This window comes from Puntigrus tetrazona, chromosome 5, assembly GCF_018831695.1.
Source record: "Puntigrus tetrazona isolate hp1 chromosome 5, ASM1883169v1, whole genome shotgun sequence".
NCBI classification, from domain to species: Eukaryota; Metazoa; Chordata; class Actinopteri; order Cypriniformes; family Cyprinidae; genus Puntigrus; species Puntigrus tetrazona.
The window spans coordinates 17147646-17172253 of record NC_056703.1 but is presented as its reverse complement, the minus strand read 5'-3'; the positions used below and the strand labels follow the sequence as shown (position 1 = coordinate 17172253).

The 24608-nt window shown below is 36.0% G+C and overlaps 1 protein-coding gene across 3 annotated transcripts in view; it reads right to left on the bottom strand.

The window, feature by feature from the left end:
* Positions 1-9363: 9363 nt before the first annotated feature.
* Positions 9364-24608, bottom strand: part of edil3a (EGF-like repeats and discoidin I-like domains 3a) — a 127096-nt gene continuing 111851 nt past the window's right edge. For all 3 annotated transcript variants that reach the window (XM_043240527.1, XM_043240528.1, XM_043240526.1), the window contains 2 exons: positions 18548-18703; positions 9364-9583 (listed from right to left, as the gene is read on the bottom strand). In XM_043240527.1, the coding sequence (XP_043096462.1) occupies positions 9434-9583; positions 18548-18703 (306 nt within the window). In that variant the 3' untranslated portion in view covers positions 9364-9433. The remainder of the gene's footprint in view (positions 9584-18547; positions 18704-24608) is intronic.

The following is a 24608-nucleotide window of genomic DNA, read 5'->3' as shown; positions in this document are numbered from 1 at the left end:
CTTTTCAGATGTCCCACAAGTCAGAATGCACAGTATCAGTCAGGGGTGGTCGCACTGTAGCTTTTCAGGCCACAGTATCTCTTCGCTCTATTTTGTGATAAGCGTTTCAAAGAAATCCACTGTGGGAAAAAGAGCAGGCACTTTTCAGTTTTTCTTAATATGTTCCATTTTATTCACGTATAATGAGTTGAAGTATATTTATTTCTGATATTGTGTTTTTTTCAGATTTCTTTTGCTTGTTTGTTTTCTCCCTGTGCCATTTCAAATGTGTTTATGTAAATGTTCTTTCATCAAGTCAAGCAATTTTCTTGTTGTAATTTGCCAAGTTTATTTAAGAAAAAAAAGTAAAATATGTTTTGACTTGTAGACTACTTCACGCATACATGACTTGTAATGGCTGGACTTTATTTTCTGAATTTCAATATGCTAGCTTTCTAAATATTAGAACAGGAATCAGAGAGAGACATGGACAGATTAAAAGATCCTTTCAGACCATTTTAACTTCAGCCTTACAATGTGATGCATGTGATAAAATAAACAGTGCCTGCAAAATGCGAGAACAAATAATTATCCGTTCGTATTAAAATGAATTAAAACACTTGTCCACACACACTACTTAGATCCCCTGCACCTCTAAACACCTGCTTATACGATATATGGGGAGGACACCTGCTATGTTAAATGGCCAATTACAAAGCAGGAAGCAGAACAAAGTGAGACACACACACGCACGTTGTGTTTCCATTTTTAATGGGGACATTAAAACATATAAATGGTTTTATATTATACAGACTGTATGTGTTTTTGCTCTACACCTAAACCTACCCCTTACAGAAAACTACTGGCATTTTTAGATTTTCAAAAAATTTAATTCAGCATGTTTTCTAAGCTTGTTTTCTCATGGAGACCGAAGAAATGTCCCTACAAGGTCAAAATGTACTGGTATTCCTATCCTTGTGGGGACATTTGGTCCCCATAATGTGATAAATTCCAGGTTCACACACACACATACACACACACACTCATATATGACGTAAATAAAATAATTATCTTCAGGTCTTATGTCTGCACAGCTAAACTGATTTATAAGATATTCGTTTAGGTCAAGTTTCATTTTCAACTCTTCCAGTGCACCTGTAAATGTATATGCAATTCATTCTTTGGTTTACGTGACTTATATGGTTCACGTACAATATATCCCTTTTGGCTGTTTCAAAGCTCCCTTAATTGACCTTAAAATGGCGAGTGCAACAGTGCAAAAGATTTAGCCAAAATAAATACATACAACAATACCACTGGGTGGGGGTGACTTAAAGTTGTTTTCACCATATTTAATTAACTTAAGAGGATGCAGATTATGATGAGCCATGCTGGCCAAGCTGAAAAAGAAAGCTCTTAAAGGGTTTAATTAGTACCTGGGCCGTTCCAGAAGAAAGGCCTCGACCAATGCCAAAACAGCATTAGGAGAATTTTCCCCAATGCTTTCCTGTGGAATAATAGAAAGGCTTTTTGGAGCAGCAGATGTGGTTTGTCCAATGGTTTTTTACAGAATGCCTGCCACAAGCATTTAGTCAAATGTATTTTCTTTGCAGTGCGGGTAGAAGAACAGATGGCATTGTAATCAACATGGATAAATGCAGAATTGCGCTCTGAAAGTCACTGTATAACTGCATACCTTTAAGACAGACAACTGGATTGGACTAATCCTTGTGCTCACGGTAAGACTTGATGACATGTTGATGGTAGCATGAGGCTGAACGTTTTTGGTGGTCTTTTCGGGGTTGATCTTACAAACTTTTTGAAAAGTTTATGGTAAAGCTGCAAATCAAGCACAAGTGAGCCACCTCTGCAAAAATTACATTTCAATGAAAGCATGATCAGAACATCTTAATGAGTTGGCGGGTTGCGGTATATGAAAAATATACTTTTTGTGCTTATACAGTTTCACAGAAAGGTTTTAGACTAAGACAGGATTAGGCCATAGTTTAATTAGGACATTTAAGTAATTTTTATAAACATGAATCTTGAGACAAAACAAAAGCAATGATGTATTTTAAGATGCAAGTGCAAGTGAAAAAGCAAAGACTTAAATATTACTAGGCTTAAGCCCACTAAAGAAAAAATTCAGTGAACAGTTCTCAAAATGACAAGCTGAGCAATCAGTAGTTATTTTCATATTTAGAACTTTTGATCAATAGGTGGTACATTTTGTAATAGTTTGCAAAAGCTTTTTCCACTGGTGCTGTAATAAAATAAAAAATAATGGTTCTTTATTGACATCTGTGGTTCATTGGTTTAGATGATTAAAATGTTCTTCACGCTATTAAGAAATGGTTATTACATCTTCTGACTGTTAGGGTCATATTTAGTGCATTGCACACACTCCCATTCTCATGTTCAGCTCACAGATGTATTTTGTTACGAAACCACAAAGTGGGAGCTGAAAATATTACTGTAAAAAATGTGTCTCAAAACCATAGCATTTCTTCTGCTCACTAGCTCAGGCACATTTGCATGTGTAATATCTGCTTGTTGAAATGTTTGTTTTACACACAGGGTGGCTTCTTGCCAGAGTGGCTCGGCACAGTAGTAAACTAACACTGCATTCCAAACAGATATGGAATATTCATGCTGTATAAACAAAAACAACATCCCAGCAATATGTTCAAGAAGGAGGGAGAGGAAGGTAGAGAGAGAGATAATCATACCAATATGAATGTATAACCTCAAATGCAATCTGTACAGGTTTATAAATACATTCAAATCACTTCTTCCAGCTTGCAAGTATCTTCTCGTCTGTGTGCTTTTGCGAACAGTATGCTGAGGATTAAGGCTTTGCTAAATTAAACACTCTCCAGGCATCTAGTGTTCTTTCAAGAGGTAAACAATCAAAGATTTTCCTCTAGTCAGAAGACATTATTCTTTGAGACTCAAACAGACAGTCTGACATGGCCAAGAGAGACACACAACATCATGTCAACAGTCCCTGTCATCTGTTACTTTTCTAAAACTCCAGACTGTGAGTAAAGGCACAGGCCATTAAACGAGATCTTCAGAGTAAACCTAAAAAATGATTATAAGGTAGGTAAGTCCTCTCCACCTAAATGTTACATAGGAGGAACCCTGGTGAGAAACTCACATCTAAGCTCTGCAACTTCTGTTTCAAACCGATTAAAGACTTCTTCTGTGGTTCCTCATGCAACCATACTCTTCTGCAAGTTGTGAGAATCAACAACATCAGCATGAAAAAACATGGTAATGGTATTTGATTAGCATTTTCACATAGCGCCTGGATAACTTTGCAATAGCCCTATGCTAATCTAAGCATTATAAGTTCTTGAGCTAGCATTAGCTATTGATGTGCTTTGTGTACTTTCAATGGATGAGTTCACAGATTTTCTACCAGATTTGTACTGATATCTCAATGTTGTTTAGTGTGTAAATAAACCTACCTTGTATATATCAAGTATATATCACTTCAGTTTCCAAAGGAAATGAACACTAGAGGCAGTAAAACAACTTTTATTCCTTTTCACACAAATTTGCAGTTTCGATTAACAAAGAATAATTATCTCACAGTTACTTGAAGAGTATCATTATCATGACTTCAAAACATTTAGCATGCTGGGATATTTGAAAGCCGATGCTTTTGGATGTTAGCGCCACACATATCCAGCTTCATATGGGTTTTTAAAGAAGGTAGGTTTGTTCGGTAGCTCACAGACAGGGTCTCCAAATTTACTAGCCACTCTGCATTTTCACTGGCCACAATTTCCTTGTTGGGAAATTACATTTTACATGACCTATTACTGCACACAAATGTTTTCAAGTCATTTGACCTATCTAAAGGGGATTTTCTCCTTTAAATGCATGAATAATCTTTCATAAATTCTTACATTTTATTAATAATTTCACTTAATATAGTAAGATAATACAGGGCTGTTACAAAACATTTCAAATGAATAACTATAAAACCTATCTTTCCACAGCAGAAGAAACAGAAGTGACTGTAACAGCATTCAGATGCATTTATGACTTTTCATTATAGCTGAAATATAACACGAATGCATTTACTCGGCGCACAAAATTATAACAGCATGGGTTTGTTGAGAGGGGTACCTCAGCCAATGAAGGCAGAGGGGCAATGGCTCTAGCCTCATTGGTGTTACCTTGTTGGTACTCATTATCCTATTAATTGCCATTTACATGCACTAAATATAATAAAATCAGAACCCTTCCTTTTGAAATTTCAGTCCAGTTAGCTGTTAATAAAATTAGTTGTTAGTAAAATTCTCTATAAACTCTATAACGTAAAAGCGGTGTTGCACAAAAAGTGCAGAGATATTTTTATGAAACCAGGTTGAAATAAACAATACCTGGGCCCAGAACTACCCACCATTATATATTTTTTTTATCACTACTATTTTCCCATCTTCTGTATGCAGTATTGATGTTTATTGCAATTTTTTGCCAATTCATAAATATTTGGTCTGTTTTAAATAATTAACATTTTACTCTCCCGCTGTTCTCATAGAATAACTCTAGACGATTTCTTGATCTCATAGGGCGTACGCCCGGGGAGCAAGAAAACACACAGAGACGTATATATCCTTACTCCAAAGTTTATTCCCAAATACAACGGTTTATATAGACATTTTCAAAGGGGAGTTTTACCCCTCTAGCCAATGAAACAAAAGATGGCACATGTTGTATACATGCCAAAAGATATGTAAGATAGAGATATCAAAAGGAAGTTGAGAACATATAAGGAATACTTTTGGACACAGAAAAACACTTCTACTTGTCAAGTATCAAGAGTGTAGCGTAAACCCATTCACCCCACAGCTCGGGGTAGCGCACACACCAATGACCGACTGAACCCTTCCAACATCCAGACACATGTGTCTATGAGAGATGCTAAAGAACAGTAAGGAAAGACAAAATTGCACGTACGCAGAAAAAGGGAGGAAAGCATCCATGTGGGAATGCAATAAAGAACCAGAGTTATAGAGAGGACAAGGACATGAGGATCTCCCAGAGGAGAGCGTGTCAAAATCTAACAGTCTGTAATGCTTACTTTCTAAAAATAAAAAAAGAAACAAAAACAAAAGCAATAAACAAACAAAAAAAAAAAAACACGCTTTCATAGTAGTACAGTGTGATCAGCTTGGATTATCCAGTAAACCTTACACATTTGAAATATTTTTTTTTAGAAAACTATTACTGTATGAGTACAGTCTTCATTTCATGTGAGTCGCAGTAAGATCATGTCCAAAAATATAGACCTACCCCAATCTCTACTCCTAAACCTTACCCTACCCATAATTTATTCTCAAAATCAGTGGGAAATGATAGCTGATTAAAAAGGGTGTAGAAGCACCTAATCATGACCCCTCAATGCTGATTGGTTGAATGAATGTTGTTCCAGAAACATGTAGTACTTGGTTAAGTCACGTTCACCGTGAGGGTCCACCATTCAGATGACTCTTCACACTTCCCAACGTGTAAGATTTTATAAATGAGAAGCAAACTACGGAATGCAGAGATCTGCGAGACCCATGATCTATGGATTAAAGACTTTAATCTTCTCTTAGTATGTGATCTGCATGTGTAGCACACAGCTGTGTATCAGTCTTAATACTGATCGTCTTCAATGAACGATGCCACGGGCAGAAGCAATCAGCTGTTACATCTGAAAGCAATTCTAATGTGCAATGGGAAAATCAAAATGAAGCAGGATAACCTTTAGTTTAGATCCCAGCGTGCTTGCTAATCACACACCCTCCTTTTTCCTGCTTTTTGCTCATGGCATCATGCCCACCTCATGCCTTCAGCTGGCAAAGGAACGGTTTCCGAGCATTAATAATCCAACAGCACAATCAGAAATGCACAATAGCCTCATGCTAACATCTTACGCCATTGTGCTCAGAAATGGGCTGACTGAGAAAGCTGATTTTAGATTGCAGGTCTTAAAACACCCATACAAAATCTCCTCTTGCATGCATTTCAAGCATGTAAGACGGCTGTATAAAGTCTATTAGAGGCATTGTCAGAAAGATCATACAACTCTTTGTGCTTTCAGTTTATCCACATAATCTACTCCACTAGATTTATAATTTTACCTTAAGAAGCTTGCATGAATTACCATGAAAAAATACCATGGGATAATAAAATGACACATTAGACTTTGTTTCTTGCAAATCCGAGATTACATATTGCAATTCTGACTATATATACATATATTCTGACTTTTTTTCTTGCAATTCTGAGACAAAAGTCTGAACTGAACAACACTAGAATGCTTTATGTATCTGTCACATCTCTGGACACTTTTGTTATTGTTTTCGTCTCGTGCCATGTGCTCCCTGTGCCCTGCCTTCCCTCCATGTTAATTATGTCATTGTCATCAGCTGTGTGTAGTTAATTTAGTCTTTTACCCTGTGTATTTAAGTCCTGTGTTTTGAGTTCCGTTTGTTTGATCGTCAATGTCCATACCTGATGTTTGTTCTGCCTGCCTGTTCTACCTGCCTGCCTTTGTATCTTTATTTTGGAATTAAATCCGTTTAAGTTTATTTTACGTCTCGTACACTCAGTCTCGCGAAAGTGCAAACGTGACAGTATCACAAGTTTAACTCAGGCTACTACAATCGTACATTTTATATCTCTCAATTCTGAGTTTAGCATAAAAAGTTACAATTGTGAGATAAAAACATTTTCTAATTTATTTATTTTTATCCTGTGGCAGAAACAAGCTGCATTGTTCTTTTTTAAAAATCTCTATTTTATTCTTAAAATGTATCGTGTCGCTGAGGTTACAAATTCATTGCTAGTCATCACAGTTGGGTATATCTGACCATCTCCTTTTTTCTCTCTCCTTCCCTTCACATGAAGTGCTATAAGCGGTATATGATCTGACATCGCATTCATAGGCTGTATCGTGTGCGATCCTGAACAAAGAATAGCTTGGGAGGACGAGGAAAGCAATCAATGCAAGTGAAAACACGAGCTGCATACCAAATAATGCACTAGAATAAATAAGATAGTTCTCTCTTTTTTAACATTAGCGAAAGCATAACACGTGAAAAAGCAACAGACAGAAATCAAAAGATTTTTCACAGATGTCTTTTTATTTGTCAAACAAAAGAGCTGTCTACTGTATATGTTAGCAATGGCTGTCCTCCTTTGTACACTTCGCTTAAACTAATAGTGTATAATTGGTATGTTTTACCATATAGCACTTGCTTGACACGGTATGAATAAAAAAGAAACATGACTTTTTTTTTCTTTCTTTTTTTTGGAACAGCTGACAGCATAAATGCAAAACAAAAAGAGTATGTGGCCCACTGGGTCTCTCTTGACTTTAACTCTATACATTTTTTTCAAACGATCACTATTCACAGCACATGTAATGGGATTGCCGGACTATCAGACCCACCGATATACATATTTTGTTATTTTATTTATTTTTCAAAAATGTGCCTGTGGACCTCATATTTCTATTTTTTTTTCTTCTTAATACACAGTCACCCTCAAAAGTTCTGTACAAAACTGTTAAATGTGCACACAAGTCATTTGAACAGTGTTAGAGAAGAATTTCACAGACACAGGGAAATGTTAGACAAGAATTACTGATATTATTTCAATATATGTCGATAATCATGATAAACATAGAAACATGATGGCAACATTTATCTCGTAGTTAAAAAATGTGGTGATGCATATGCTGAGTTTGGTGTATGATATACGCTGAATTCATGTTTGTTTTTTTTTTTTTTTTGTTTAATCACATTCAAGACTGTACAAATAGTGTTAAACCCCCTCCCCATCTTGGGTTCTTGTGTGTGTATATATATTACATGTATGTCATGAGCCCTAAAAATTTTCAGAAAAGTAGCAAATAAAATAATGCAGTGATTTCACGACCCAACCCAACGGTGCTTACCTTTGAAATTAATAACTGAATTTGATAATTACCTAACTTCTGTATTCATGAAAGCTGTTATTTTGTGTTAATATTCCTTCACATTTTCTAACAAAAACATACAAATGTGGGATTTCAAAGGGACTTTTACAATTGTAGGTACTAAAAAAAGAAAATGACATCTATCCTGAGGTCTTTACAATCAAGATAAAAAAAATGAAATACAGTAGTATAGGTAAACAGCCTGAAAATGGAGACATTTGGAAACTAAACAATATTGTATACATAAAAAAAAAAAGGAAAACATGTAAATAATTCATTTCCAAGCACATTATTTTCTTAAAAATTTCTCTGTCGTTGTTACAGACTGCCTACATAACCTGTAGGTGAATGTACCTTTACCTTCATAGCTTCCCAACAGATGTCTATGTGTGTGAAATTAAAGGAATAGTTCACCCAAAAATGAAAATCCTTTCATCATTTACTCGCCCTCAAGCAGTTCCAAATCTGTATAAATTTAATGCCAAACACAAAGGAAGATATTTTGAGGAATGTCTGTAACCAGGCTGTTTTGGGTCACCATAGACGTCCATAGTAAGAAAAAAATACCACAGAAGTCATTGGTGACCCAAAAGAGCATGGTTTAAAACTTTCTTCGAAACATCTCCTTTTGTGTTCGGCAGATCAAAGACATTCATACAGATTTGAAGTTGAAGTAGATAGGGTGAATAAGTGATGACATAATTTTGATTTTTGGGTGAACTATTCCTTTAGTTAAGATTTGTCTGTAATAGGTGCTTACAGTTCTGTAGTGTTGCTTTTATTATGGCGTGTCATTACGTTATGGGGCGCGTAACAGTGTCTTTAGAAAAGTACAGGAAAACAGATAATAAAAATTTGAAATGATAAAAATGGTATAGGAAATGCTTTAATTTGAACTTATACATCTTGTTGTCTTATACTTCTATTCATTTTTGCATCATGCAGTTATTTTGTGTTTTACATATATTACAAGACCATCATATTTTTTGTCCACACAACAGTGTCAGTGTCAGTTGTGACATAACTTCAGTCAGGCCTGCTGTTAAAATGAAAGTAGAAAGATATTTTACATATTAATGTTTTTTTTTCTGTTATGTGTTTGATTATGGTCCAAAAAGCATTGCATGTGATTTTTTTGTTCTGGTTTAAAGTGACACTGTACAGTGGCTATTGTTCCACTGCGAAAACCACAGTGAAATAACCCCCACCCTCTAATAATAATAATAATAATAATAATAATAATAAAAAAGGATTTCAATAAATGGCATAGACCATAAAAGGACAAAAAAGCAGGGCATGAGAGATGACTAAATCCAACCTCTTTAGGGCTAAAACCTAAAACAAATCATAATATTACAAAAATGGAAAATTCAGATGAAATGAAACCAATTTTAATTGTACATGTTTTACAAGCACAGTTTATATTGAATATGGACCAAAGTGTTGCAAAGGGATAATGAAAAGGGGTCTTCACTCTTCCTCTGTGCATCCCAGTAACTCTGCGCGCAAAGTGATTCTTCCGTACCACGACCATGGAAGAATCCGGATGAATCTGGCATAGATGGGAGGATCTATCACATTCTTTCTGTGGGTGTCATTATCAAAATTTCCTTGAAAGACCTGTTGGAAAGAAAATGAAACATTTCCAAATCATACAGTGATTCATTTTAATCAAATATAGCAGACGTATTTAACCAAATGGCCAAAAATGTATAAACTGAAATATTTGATAACAAAAAAGCTACTATATAATGTTTATACATATTCTGCATAACCATATTATACGTATATAATCCTACCCAACAACTAAACTCAACAACCACCTTACTAACTATTAATAAGCAGCCAATGAGGAGTTTGGATGCAAAAGTCATAGTTAAATGAACAATTATTGAGGGAAAAGTCATAGTTAATAGTCTTACCTATTCTAAAATATTACCCTTTTTTTCATAAGAAATATTTTACAGAACTGTAAGTGATACTGTACATCATATCTAGTAGTCTGTGATGATTTTGTCTTTTTTTTGAAAGAACTAAATACTTTATTCAGCGAGGATACTTTGACTTGATCAGAAGTGACAGTTAAATAAACAAAACAATTAAGCAGCACGACTGTTTTCAAATATTGCTAATTTAAAAAAATGACTCTTGTGCAGCAAATCAGCATATCGGAATGCTTTTTGAAAGATCACGTGACACTGAGCTGGCTGCTGAACATCTGGCTCTGCATCACAGGACTGTATTACTCAAATAGAAAGCAGTTCTTTTAAACCGCAATGTATATTTTACATTATTGTTTTCTATATGACAGTCTCTGAGAAAGAGGTTTTTGTATTGTGTACTGATCGCATCTGATCCACAATTTGCTCTGTTTAATGTCATTACTTAGGATGTGATTGTGAACACATACCGGCAACCCAATTGAAGCTACAGAAAGTTTCAATTTTGTCTCAAAGGCTGCTAATTTTAGTTCAAAAGAGACAGACTAATTCACTGTAAATACTTAATTATTTCATATACTTGACTTTGCATTTCCTTCAGCAGACGTACAGAAACACACTGACTTATCTATCAAATAATGAGCATTTGCAATACAGAGTCAGGGAAAGGAAGTACAGTTCATGATTTATAAATAACTCTTGAGTGCGCTGCTGCTGATGGCAAACAGAGCTCAAGTATGTTCGGTGTAAAGAGTTCAGAGATGGGGAAAATTCAGCAAGCAACAAAGAGGTTGACTGGGAACTGAGTCTTCAAGTGGGCTTCAAAGACAAATTTTGCTGAGCTCCCCGAGCCCTGACAGCGCATGTTCATCAGCAGAGCAAACAATAAGAGCGCAGAGATCCTGTGTGTCTAATTGCTGGTGTCACAAGCATTACGTAAATGTGTGACATATTCCCTCCCTCTCTCTCCTTCCACACTGAATCAGCGTTCCCTTCTGCGCCATGGAACCAATCTTGTGTTTTGGAACTTGACTTTCTCCAATGTACTCCTAGGCAGAGCGGGGGGGGAATGTCATAAAAAATTGATTAGGCAAAAGGGCAGCTCAAAACATGAACTCATTCGCTGAACTTCTCATCTGATGGCCTGCGTGTTTGCAGGGAATCTACGTGCACAGGAAAGTCTTTCAATGTCAAGCAGTTCCCGCCAGGCTTTAATAATGATAAAGTCTGCGTACTTCGGCTGTGATTGTTCACGGACGGTAAGGCGAGAAATACTTAAGAGATTTGTTAGTCTTTCATTAACATTTAATAACCCTGAAGACACCTCAGGCACCTGGTGATTCCAGTCAGGGGCGGCTTTAGTGCATTTGGGGGCCCCAAGTAAATATAGGAATGGGGCCCTATATATTTACACACACCTAGATCAACCTTGAGTTTCCTTTTTTTTGTTGCGATGATTGCCGGCTGCACAATGGTGCTCGATGTTTCGACATTTTTCATGTACATATGATAATGGCTAAGCCCGCCCCTGATTCCAGTATGACCAATTACAGTACAGGCAAAATCAAACATGAATGCATGTGCAGACGGTCTTTTTTTGTACGAGAGTTAATATGCAAATATGAATCAAATGCTTCAAAACAAGTCCATCAGAACTGTTTCTATTCACCAATTTATTTGAAGCCGTGTACAGAAGTCACTATGAGAAGTCGCCCTGTTTTAGGTCCTCATTATTTTTGCATATAAAAATAAATGGTATCATAGCGATGGATAGCTATTTAACAACTTTAAATGATAAATATCTTGAGAAGTTACACAAATGGTTTCAGCATGTTTTTGGTTAGAGTGGGAGAAAAATTCTTTTCTTTTATTTTGCTGAAACTATACTGCACTTTATGGCGACGTTGAAAATGGGTAAAGGAGTTAAAATGCTTTTTGAATGCAAATTATTTTAGCAAAATTGGTATTTAAGTCAGAATTATCGCGCTCTCATTTTTATTGCTCTTCATCTGTTAGACACGCATGCATGCACTCCTTCTTTAGGTTTAACTTCCATGCTCTCAAGATGATTCTTAATGCAAATTGGAAACAGAAGCACGACTTTCTTACATTTAAAGACAATGGTTTAACCATAAAATAGAAGTTATGCACTGCTTGAAGCAGCACACATATCTGACACACAAGTATAGTGGTTAAAATATGTGTACCATTATAAAGCAGCAAACACCAGGCGCACAATACAGTGTCCAAGATACAAATATTCCTAAAAAATTATAATAACAGTAGTGATGTATAAGCTGTTGCATTCAAAAATATACATCTTTTATTATAAAATGGAAGTAGTATCTTGGATGGATATACAAATGTAATAGCTTATTGAAACTCTAGAATCATATTATGATATTTTTGAATTCAATTATGACAGTTTGAGCTGACGTTTTTTCAAATGAGAAAGAACACGACTCACAGGGTAAGTTTAATTACTTGAACAACGGATACTGTTGCTATTTGACTGGTAAAAGCTGTTAAATAAAAACAGACTCACAGAGGTGTAATGTAGTGTACATCTCTTTTATGTTACTTATCCATTTCAGTCTTTCACGCAACAGTAAACACTAAAATTCCAGCAAACGCTTTTGCTTTCTGTGACCGTAACCAAATGAGACATCTCACTCTTCTGATGTACCCTCTGAAGAAATGATGGAAACAAGTCACTCTCAATTACCTTCTCTCCCTGCGCACCCAAGAACATTTGGAACGATTATGCATAAAAGCTGCAAAGAAAACAAATCCATCTCTAAGACATCCCATAAATCTGCGCCTGGTGTTTACTGCTTAATCTAATCCCTGCACTGCTCCGCTCATCACCGCAAAGCCGTGGAACGGAAAGTTGTCTTTAGAGCACTGAATGAGTGTTGCGGCATGTAGGATTATCTAAGTTGGTGCATAAGGTATAGCGGATATTCTATTTAGAGGTGAGGGCTTTTGGAGTTCGATCACAAGGGGAGGGCAGTTTATCACTTCATAGCCTCTTCAAGCTGCAAGACTGCTCAATTCATAAACACGTCCTTTTGAAGTAGGTCCTTCATATGGAGCTGAATCAGTGTAAAAATCCCTTGAGTGATGCTCAAAGTGGAAAGGCAATCTCAAGTCCTTTTGCAGCATGGCAAAACAAGGTTGTGTGTATTCTGCATATTACATCTGAGCATGAACTGATTCCAGATCTGACTGACAGATCAGCAGACACTGAGATAGATAGATAGATATAGATAGAAATGTAATCATTAAAATTACAGGTAAAAACACTTGAGTAAAGTACAAATCCTCCAAAATAAGATCATATAAAAATGACTAGTATTTACGCCCCTGAAATTATTACCCTTTAATTGACTGGTTATTTAATCCCCTTCCCCCAATATAATTTCAAGTTAAAATATCTCCAGTGTGATTGAAATATATATTTTATATGCGATGAGGGAAGATTTAGCAAGCTGGGAATTCCCTTGACTTTCTGTGTTGAGATAAACCAATGATTGCGTACAATGCTCAACATTTCTGAAATATGACTTGTTCTGATATAACACAAAATTGTACAACGGTGTCACACAATTTGCCCTTTTCAAAACCTGCCTCACTGCCTACCCAGACTAATGCATTCTAAGGCAGCGTAACTCATCTCAACCTCGTCTTTATCACAGTAATACCAACTGAGACTCTCAACAGAACCTACTGAGAGTTAGCATGCCATGATACAGCACATACAGTAGTACAAATACAGAGTCCAAACACAAACAAACATTTGGTAAAACAATGAAAAGTTAATGACACTGAGCTATTTATTTATTTATTTATTTTTAGTTTTTAATTTAGTTTATTTATAATCAACATTTCTCTCATCTCAAGCGCCAGCACAAGGACAGAAACAAAGACAGAGTTGCCAAATCATGGCCAAAACAGCCTCTATGAAACCGAACACTTATTAAGTACAACAACATCATTTCTATCTTTGTAAAGGTACAGTATAATATTGCTTTATCTTTTTGCCAGCTGGCAGGATCTCTCTCATTTGCTCATCTGAGCCAAATCCATAATATATCCACTATTCCGGCCTCATCCGTAGTGCACTAGCTCGCTCAATTTAATGTTATTAACTAATGATGGAGATATTGCGTGAGCTATCGCCCTTTCCTGACACTGTCTGGACTGTCTATAAAAGTAAGTGTTTGAGAAGTGGCATGCCGCATGAATTACCCATGGGCCGACATCCCACACCCTGACAGGGACCAAATGAGGACACAATCGCTTTTAACACACCATTTCTTTTAATTTTCTTCCTCTTAAGTCAGTCTGCTTCCTTTCTTTAACTCATCGATATAGTAGCAGAGCAGCTGAACAGGTTGTGCTGTGCAGAGCAAACAAATTGCAAACAATAGATCAGCTGCAAGGGCTCAAGGGTTACAGTTGTCCTATTTCCCCTGAGCACTGATAAAACGGGAGATCTGGTGTGACTCAGCAGGAAAGCAATCCTATAAGGACCTGATCCGAATTTCTGTCATTACTCAGATGCGTGCCAGCTTATCAAAACTACTCATTAACCCTTTGCTTGAACAAGATTCAGGTGGCCATTTTCAAATTAAGGTTTTGTAATTTATAGAATTGTCAATCGATTATAATATTAATTCATGATTATTTTTATTCTTTTTTCATACTTAATATGTTAACAAATTCTATGAACATATTCTTATTCACACTATTGTTCATAAATTTGGGGTAAGTTAGTTTAACTACATGGTTTTCTGTTAAACCTTCGGAAACATTTTGTTGTACGGTTACACCTATTAGTTTATTATTAGTATGCATATTACTAGAATATTAGCCATTTATTAGTGCTAATTAAGCACAAATTAATGCCTTATTCTACATCCCTAATTCTACGCAATACCAATAATACCTAACTATTAATAAGTCACAAATTAAGAATTTATTGAGGGAAAAGTTGTAGTTAATAGGTAATGAGTGTTACCTTTTGTAAAGTATTACTAAACTATTATATGTCAAGAAGCCTGAAAATGTTTATCTTAAAAAAAGCAGCACAACCACATTAAATAGAACACTGATAATAAACAGAAATGTTTGAGCACAAAATCATCATATTAAAATGATTTCTGAAGGCTCATGACAGCAAAAACTGAAAATTCTATATTGCTTTTTAGTAATGTATTTCAATCAAGTACAATTAATGGTTTATATTAAGGTCTCTTAAAAAAAGTTACTTATTAGCATGCATATTACTAGAACACTTCTTTTTTTTTTGCAGAGGCTAAGGTGCTATTTAGGACTGTTAATGAAGAAAGAACCTGTTCAGCACTTGTATGGTTTTTCAATGGTTTTCAATGGTTCAATGGTATAGCACCACTGCTACATAATGAAGCCATTAAGCCAGCCATTACATTTTTTAAACTGTGTTTGCGCTCGGATGAGATTAATGCAGACTACAAATTTCAACTATGGTTTACCATACTTGGCAGAGAGAGGACTCTTCTTCAAAAAATTCTGAAATAAATAAATATAAATGTAACAATTAGCAATGTTAAAAAGGTAATTTACCTTTTAATTAACCATACATGTTGATTTTGGCAGCCCTGGTAATTTATAGTTCGATATATATATAGAATAGAGGCTTTAAAATGGACAAAAAGAAAGTAATGCAGACCCTATATAATCTTATTGGCCATTATTCCACAACACACAATTCACTTTACTTGTCCTATGACAATATAACATTACCAAACTGGCACCTTTTCTCACACCCATCAAGAGGCTGTCCGGTGATTCTGAAATGATTCTGTGTAAGACAGCGAATCTCTGCAACTGCATTAGAGCTCATCTCAGCTGAAGACAGTAAATAGTATGGTGCATTGTATTCAATTTCATCTTCAAGGCCCATCATCCTCAGAAGCCTATTGCCAACACCCAGATAAATAGCACTTTAAGACTACCATTAGATCAGGTCCAAATCTGAAAGGTTAAAAAAGAGATATGATACAATCTGATATTGAATTTTCTCCCTTGAGTTAAAAGCAACTGGGGATATGAGAGGGTGAGATAAGATTTTAGTAGAGCTTGAAAGCTGCATTGACTATGGAGTGATAAGACTGAGTGATAAGTTTAGAAGAGTAACCGAAACAAGCAGAAAAATCAAGTAAAACTGTTGGCGATCATGTCAAAAGTGTCTTCACGGACATTAACGCAGGCACTTCAGAGGAGCACCTCTAAAATTCAGAAGGTGCTCTCTTTAATAATACCCACTATGCCCTTTGTGGGTCACTAAGCTTCGCTTAAACTTCTTGCTCAGCGGCTGGAAATAGAGTTTTACTTTTCCCCTCCAATCTGTTCTGGTCTGTGCCTCCTATTTAACCCATTGGGCAATGTTTCCACAGTATTGATTTCTGCAATAAGGACATCAAGGGCACCTACTCCCAAAAGATGCAATGGAACGTGTGACTTTCCTGGTTGTAAGTCATGATTTGACACCGACACAGATTATACAATAGGAGATTCTATAACCATATATTACTTTCTGGTCATACCCATCATAGGAATCCAATCCCATCTCTGTTCGTTCTTCATTTAAATGCTGATATGAATCTTCTAAGCCTATGCGTTGCTGCTAATCAACTGCCATCTTCAGGTTCAAGAGTAAAATATACAACCTAATCAAAACAAAGGGAATGTGGCTACATGCTTGGTCGGGGGGAAAGGGAATCTATACTGGCAGCTAATCTTGGGATGTGATCTTATTTACTGCCATCTAATGTGCTATTGACCCCACTGCCTATGAGGGAATAGTTCTATTCACAGGCTAATTAACCCCTTGATGTCGACCCGAGGCTAATCAATGATGGGTGTGCATGATTGTGCCAATCACAGCGTCTTCACTGCCAACAGCTTTATATATTTCTGTCAGGAACCAGGTAAAATCTGTTTTTAAGGTGTTGTTTGGAAAATATGGGGTACGCAAAAGCACTGTTTTTTTAATGATTTGGCAAAATTATTGTTCATTGGCGAGTCTCTTAAGGCAAAGTGCACTCGGGTGAGTTTAGGTTTTGGCCAAAATCAGAGTGAGATTTGAGAACCACACTACAAGTAATAAATCGCATATTGGTACACAGTTACACAGCTAAATGTAGTTGTCACTCCCCTTCTGAGTGCTTAATGCCATTCTTTACATAGAGTGGGTTATATTAGGAAGCCGGATCAATTTTCATTAAATCCTCCTAGTGTTTACAGAATTAAGCTGAACAAGTAGTTGTTAATGCATTAATACCGCTCTGTTGTGGACAATGACAGCTTGTCAATTTGTGTCTCTTTTCTTGACAGGTGTGGTGCAAGCAAATCACAGGAAAACAGTTACACTCTTTAACAAACTTTGACGTCGATCTTTCTCTCGCCACTATATTTCCTCCCACAGAGTGCTAATAGAATGACATATTTTGTCTGGAAATTAACATCACTCTGGTTCCATTGACAAAAACCCAGTTGGAACAGTTATGCCTTTTGCATGTTTGCATTATTCTTTCATGACCAGGATAATCATAAAAGCTTAAATTAAAAAGCTAAAGCAGTCTACAAATGAAACCAGAATGGCTGAATTTAAGAATTGTTTTGAAATGCAGCATTGTATGATATAACTGGCGCTAACTTTCAGAAGAAAAAAAATCACTGAAGAAGTGCAAACACTGGGGTGCAGATTTAGATTTAATAATCTCATTAGATTGTAAGAGGCCATCTCTGCCTTTTCACATTTTTATCCATGCTGTGCTTGGCTCGCCAAGGTGCTGACCCTGTGCCAGCTAATATTCACTAGCTCTCTTCCTTTACCATGGCACACAGCAGTAGCCAAATGCAAAGATTATCTCAGTACTAAATAGGAACTAAAATTAGAGCTGGGATGCAGGGCTTGTTTGACAAACATCACAAATATTAAGGTCACAAACAGACATATGTCTACCGCTAAAAGTCATGGTTGAACCATCTTTTAGATTTTAAATTAAACAACCCTGACAACCTTTCTTTTTCAAAAAACGTCATATTCAGCAATGTCATCGAAATGTATGTACACAAATAAACTGCTTCACTGCTAGGTTCAAAATAGTGTCAGAAGCATCAGAAGACAATCTCAGGCCAATGTACTGGACGTTTGTAACCCGCTAGAGGGTTGTGAACAAACATTTCTGGCACACTCTTCACTAAGGCTGGACAGATTGCACCGTTATCTGGGTGTAGGCAGGCTATAGAGAAAGAAACAAACAGAGTCTGCCCAGGTGCCTTGGGACAGTGCTGACAGGACAAGATGGAGGAGAATATACAGCCCTGACATCAGACAAAGATGTGCTTCTTTCATTGACGTTGGCAGGCAAACAATTCAATGGAATCCGAGCTTACGAAATCAAGTGTTTATGTGTAGCAAAAAACAATGCAAAGGTAGTCAAACACAATTTTTTTTGGTAAAAAAACTATTTAAATCAAGGTGATTCAGATCAACCTTGAGATAAAAGCGTCTTTGGTCAAAAGATAAAAGATCTTTTGGTCTCTCAATAATATGAGTTTTTGACACGTGGCAGTGTGCAAGAAAGAATCTTACCCTGTCTTTCTTCTGTTTTTCGTCTTGATATATAAACCATCTCTCGCCGTTATTACTGTAAGCCAGCTTGTAGGAGCCAACAAACTGAACATGTCCAAAGTCTTTAGCCCCCTGGGTAATAACGCCTGTGATTTTTGTTGGCCGAAGCATATCAACCTGAAAAACACAGAGAGAAAGAGTGAGAGAAAAAGAATGAGAGACCTCTTCTATCAGTAAGAGATTTTAGTGATTACTTGACTCCCCAAATAGCCTGAATCTTCCAGTCTTATCTTCTGCAATAACTTCTTAAGATACTGTAAATCTGTTTGGAGGGTATCATGAATTATTCACAGCAAAGAGGGCAATAAAAAGTAGCCTTTTATTTCAGCTCAGCAGAACTGTGATTGCTAGCCACAGCAATATGTGATAATTGCATTTGGTTAATATTTTATGCAGCTGTATTTACTGAGATTTTTTTTTTGTTGCATAGCTCCAAAAAACAATTCTGTCAGATTCTGTCAGGACCACTATTATCAACGATGGTTGACGATTAGCATACAGTTTGGATTGGCGGTATTGTTCTGATATCCATGCAGCCTAGTATGGATAAGAGCAAGGATAGCAGCTATAATAACCTCAGGGTAAACAGGAAAGAACCAACATAAATGTAGCAAATATCATGTATTTAAATTTAATGTTAATACACGATTTTAAGAAAAAAAGTGTTTGACTAAACAAGTAATTTTGAAAGACAAGAATGAATTTGGAATTGAAAGGAGGAGCTGGGGATGGAGAAGGGTAATTAGCTCCTGAACAAAATGATAAGCTGCTGAATAATACTGAAACGACCTAATAAGTGGAAGTAGTGATAGGCGTTGTATTTCTGTAGTTAATTGTGGATCCACTGAGAGTCAGCTGATGTTAGCTTGATGGATGTGAACTTCCAGAACTAACATTACACTTGATGTGTGTTGTATGTAATTTGGTTTAAAAAATTACCCAAATCTGCATGTTTAACTGTTTATTTGCAATACCAAATTCCATTTTTGCCTGACAGTATATAAATACCTTCTTGTTAGAAACTTGCAAGGTTATCTTTATAGACGGCTGCAGCAGTCTAAATAAAGTTAGATGTTTCAAGTCATTATTATTGAATTGTGGTCATGAATGGTTTGAACTACACCACAAAACAAAAGGAGAAGGCAGCTCATTTGTACATGGGAGAAATTCCGATAGTGTTGGTTAAGAAACAAAATCATTCATATAGACCCATTACACTATAGGACAAAAACCTTATTGCTGGAAAAATACACCAAACAGTCAAAAACTGTAAAATTGTTTAATAAAGTCCACTCTTGCAAAAAGTGTAGCAATATACGAAGCACTGCTAATGCAAAAAAATCAGCATGGGAGAATCTGCAAAGCAATAGTAAGTGTGACTGGACATTAGGGTCACACATAAATACTGACTGACTCCATTTATAGCCTGTTTTTCAACATGCATTTTTGCACTAAAAATGTTTACATGGAGTAGTGAACTACAAACCAGAACAAGCAAGGCAAAGAAATAATGAAAAGGAAAGGCTCCATAAGGTATGATACAAGAAGTAAAATTATTAGACAGATCCTCCCTCTAAGCTTAGTCTGTGTGCTGCTGCAAATATTGTGGAATAACTTGTTTTCTCGATGGAATAAATGCTCATTTCAGCAGTGCAAAAATAAAGCACTATGGTGTGTGTTTTATATTTGCTGAATGTATATATTATTTACACTGGCAGTCTACATTTCTCCTCTCTTTATATAGGTTGTGTTTATTGTATCTACTACTTTATAACATTGCCTTTGCCTTGCGTTTACTGTTGCATGGCTCATGCTAAGCTTCTATATCAAGGTCACTTGTTTCTTTATTACTCTATAACAGAAACAACAATAAACCTTCGCTTGACTTTTCTTTAATTACACTCAGTCAGCACACATATCTATGGGTATGAGACCTGCCTTTCAGTATAGACTTGCTCCCTAAACGCGGGAATGAAATGAGATAATTTCAACTCATAAGACTGTTACTTATGTTTGAATATTACAACATATGTGACATTTCCAAGGTAATTGGAATGATAACAGGATGGAGAGTGAGTGGCCTGGAATGAATGGAAGTGCTTGACACACCTACATGTCCTTTATTTCACACAGAAGCTTGAACCCAAAGCTAATCTCACTCAGACCAATGAATCAAGCCAGTCCGTCTGAACAAAGGAGGACCTTGATGTTGAGGCAGTAATTGCAGTTACGTGTAAACCTGAGGACACACTGTTTTATCTTCAATGCCAGCGAATGAATTCAGGTGTGTTAGCTTGTGAATCATTTAAAATTATATATATATACACACACACACACACACACACACACACACACACACAGATATATATTATGTTTGAAAAAAACACAGAAATTCCCAACAATCAGTTGTATTAACCGATAGCCCTGTTTATTTGTACATTTGTACTGTATTTTTAAATGTTCCATTCGTTAAAGAAATTATGCAAATCAGGTAATGCCATAAATTTGCCCAAATCACCCAAATCGACATTTTAAAATGCCAAAAGTATGCTACACCATGCGAAATTTAGAACGCTCTTCTCTATTATTTAGTGAGTCAATTCCAATGTTTCTGTAATTGGTAAACAGCCCAATGTTAATTGCACCAGCCAAATAGCACTGACTCTTTTAAGTAAGGCTCAATCTATAAGCCCAATTAACAGAGAAATGTGTGTTTGGGATGAAAAGAATGACAATAACTAAAAGAGCAAAAAGTTAGTTGTTAAACGGCACAAGGTTATTGAATTAATGTGTTTTTGTGCTAGTGCTCTAAAAAGTGGTGCAAATGTTTATTGCACTCAGCCCTATGATTAACCTTTGCACAGACAGCATGTTTGTAATCATTCAGGCAAGACTAAATGAAGTTTGCTTTTGGCAAAGTGCACCAAAAATTTGAGTGTTATTTATTTACAGCATTTTTCCTCAGGCAGATCTAGATTTAGGAAATACCTTCCACAGTCCTAATGTATTTTATTGTCCCTTCATTCTATTACAACACCCACAAGCAAAAGTATTCATAACAACACACATACAGGCTTGGCATGGCCCAGTCAGTTTACCGAGAAATACAGTTTTTTTTGTAAAATGCTGCCACATTGTAGAAATCAAATTAAATAGACATCATACCATCTCACCATTGAGATATTAGGGTCCCTGTGGCTGGACTAAATTAGTTCTATACGAAAAGCCCCTTTTAATTTACAATTCCTTGAATAATCTGACCCACTTTCATGCCTAATAAGAAGTCAGATGAAAAAGTACACATGGGGTAAAGGCACGAGGTACGTCTGCTTCACAAGAACACATAACATCCAATCAAACAGACAGCATTCCCTGTTCTGTGCATATAACATCTGAGATTGTACTCAGGCCAAGACAGTATAAGTAGAAACAGCAGGCAAATGATTACCTTTTTTAAACAATATTGTTTAGTCTTGAATGCAGGTAACAAACAATAAAGCTAATGGCACAATGTTGTATTTGTTTAGATGTTCTGATTTTTCTAATCTAAATAAATGTTTGTCCAATTCATGAAACGCGGTATGCATCATTTACACATTATTATTATTTCTGATGTTAGGGGGTGCTAAAACAAAACAAGCAAACAAAAAAATCCACTCTGTGCAATATTTGCCATTTGTCAACAAAACAATTGTACTGCAGCATTCACTTTTGTCACTTTTGGCCATTTTTGTACAATTTTCCAAACTGATTGGACCCTGATGATTGCCTCTTGTGGCTTTTTGGCTCTGGAATGAACAAAAAGTAATTGTTGTATATTATATATTTTTTTTTAACTCAAAGTACAGTCAGTCCCAGCATTTCTCCCCATGGCCCTCTCCATAGCAATCAAACAGAGGCTCGTAAAGAAGCTGCTGAACAAGGTACATTAGAAGAATTTTGAGAAAATTGTGTAGGGCACACTAATGGCTTTGCTTAAAGGATTAGTTCACTTTCAAATTAATTTCCTGATAATTTACTGATCCCCATCCAAGATGTTTATGTATTTCTTTAATCAGCTGAAAATAAATTAAGGTTTTTAATTCTAGGATATAGTATATATGTATGTATATGTGTATATATATATATATATAATATTCTTCAATACACTCCAAACGGTTGAAGGTCAAAATGACAGTTTCATTCCAGCTTCAAAGGGCTATAAACGATACCAAAGGATGAATAAAGCATCTCGCGAAACGTTAGCCATAAAAAAAAAAAAAAAGTATATGCTTTATAAACACAAATGCTCGTCTTGCTCTGTTCTGTGATGTGCGTGAAAAGTAATTACGGTGAAAAAGTATACAGAGTTACAAAGTCTATGAAAAGTCACAATTACCTTTTCTAGCTAAAATTTTTTATCAGGGTTTTTAATATCAAAACATCCAGGATGCGCACAGTAAACAATAAACTGACACAAAGATAAATATGTCATTGAACATTCAATGTTCAACATGTCATTGAAAGGTCCTCCTCCGCATTTGTAAAAACTGTACTTCCGCCTACTTCAAGAGTGACCTTTTCTACAGAGGAAGGCGAACGTGTGTTTATAAAGCATATACATTTTTTCCTTTTTTAAATGACGATCATTTTGCCAGATTGGACCCTTATTCATCATCTGGTAGCCTTTTGAAGCTGCAATGAAACTGTAATTTTGACCTTTAACCATTTGGAGTCCATTCAAGTTCATAATATCCTGGAATGTTCTCATCAAAATCCTTAATTTCTTTTTGACTGAAGACAGAAATACATAAACATCTTGGATGACATGGGGGTGAGTAAATTATCAGGAAATTTTAATTTGAAAGTGAACTAATCCTTTAAAACATGTTGTTTTACAGCTAGTTAGCAAATCTGTTTTAAGAAAGCACAAAAGCATTAGAAAATACTGAACCGAATGAGCAAATGCCACTCACTACAGGTATATGCAGATCTGATTTAGAAGTAGTTTCATTCAGAAATGTAACAATTTCATCACTGTATCTGTGTCATCTATTTTGGATAAAAGCATATATAAAAATAGAATAAGAGAACAACAAAAAAGTGAGTGTGAGCTCCTCAAAGCAGACAACACTAAGAGCAAATTAGTCCCTTGTGTGAATATTTCATTGCTCCAGTCAGTTCCTTCAAGCCTGAATCATTCTTCATCTGTACAGATTCGCACTTAAATCGCTTCTTTTCATCCCATTACATTAATTAGTTCCACTGCTTAACAAACTGCATACAAATCAGACCTGAAAAATGGAATACCTCCGGTTGAGAGAAAATCAAAGAGAGAGAAAGAAAGAGGTAAAAGAAGGAGGGAAAAGAGAAAGGCACAACATTTCGTGAGTAAAAGCATCTCCAATTCATAGCAAGCGTCCAGATTCGAACAGACCTGACAGCTTCTCAATTCAGAGTGTGCTTGCTCTGCATGCATAATTCACACCACCAAACCTCATCTAAGAGTTTGACATACACACACAAAAAAGATTTTTTTTCTTCCACAGAAAAAAACACCTTCGTGAAAATACCAGTGCATTCAATCAATTAAGAGCCCCTTTGAAAACAAAGCATGTATTTTGGTGAACATCTGCAGGCGAGTGGAATGCGACTGCTCTTGTATTATTAAGGCTTAAGGCTTTAACACAGCTATTAAAAAAAAAATCACCACTGCATTCATCCATTCTAGCATGGCTATAGATCATTTAAAAAAATTACTCCCTGGAGGAAATCAATTTCTTTAGCCATCCATGCTTCAAATCCAGTTAAGAACTAAGGACATTCTTAAGGTGACAAATGCACTTTCAGTTGAGAATCATTTTGCCTGTCTGTGGAAGGACAAGATAGAAGCTTAGATATTTATCAGGTCAAGCTGATATTTTCTTTGTTGTGTTGTCAGAAAGCGTGGGAAAGCACTGATGCAGATTTCCTTTCAATTACTTAAAAGATCCAAGGATAAAACTGTCATTGTGGGGTTAAAAAATGGGAAGGTTAATGTTAA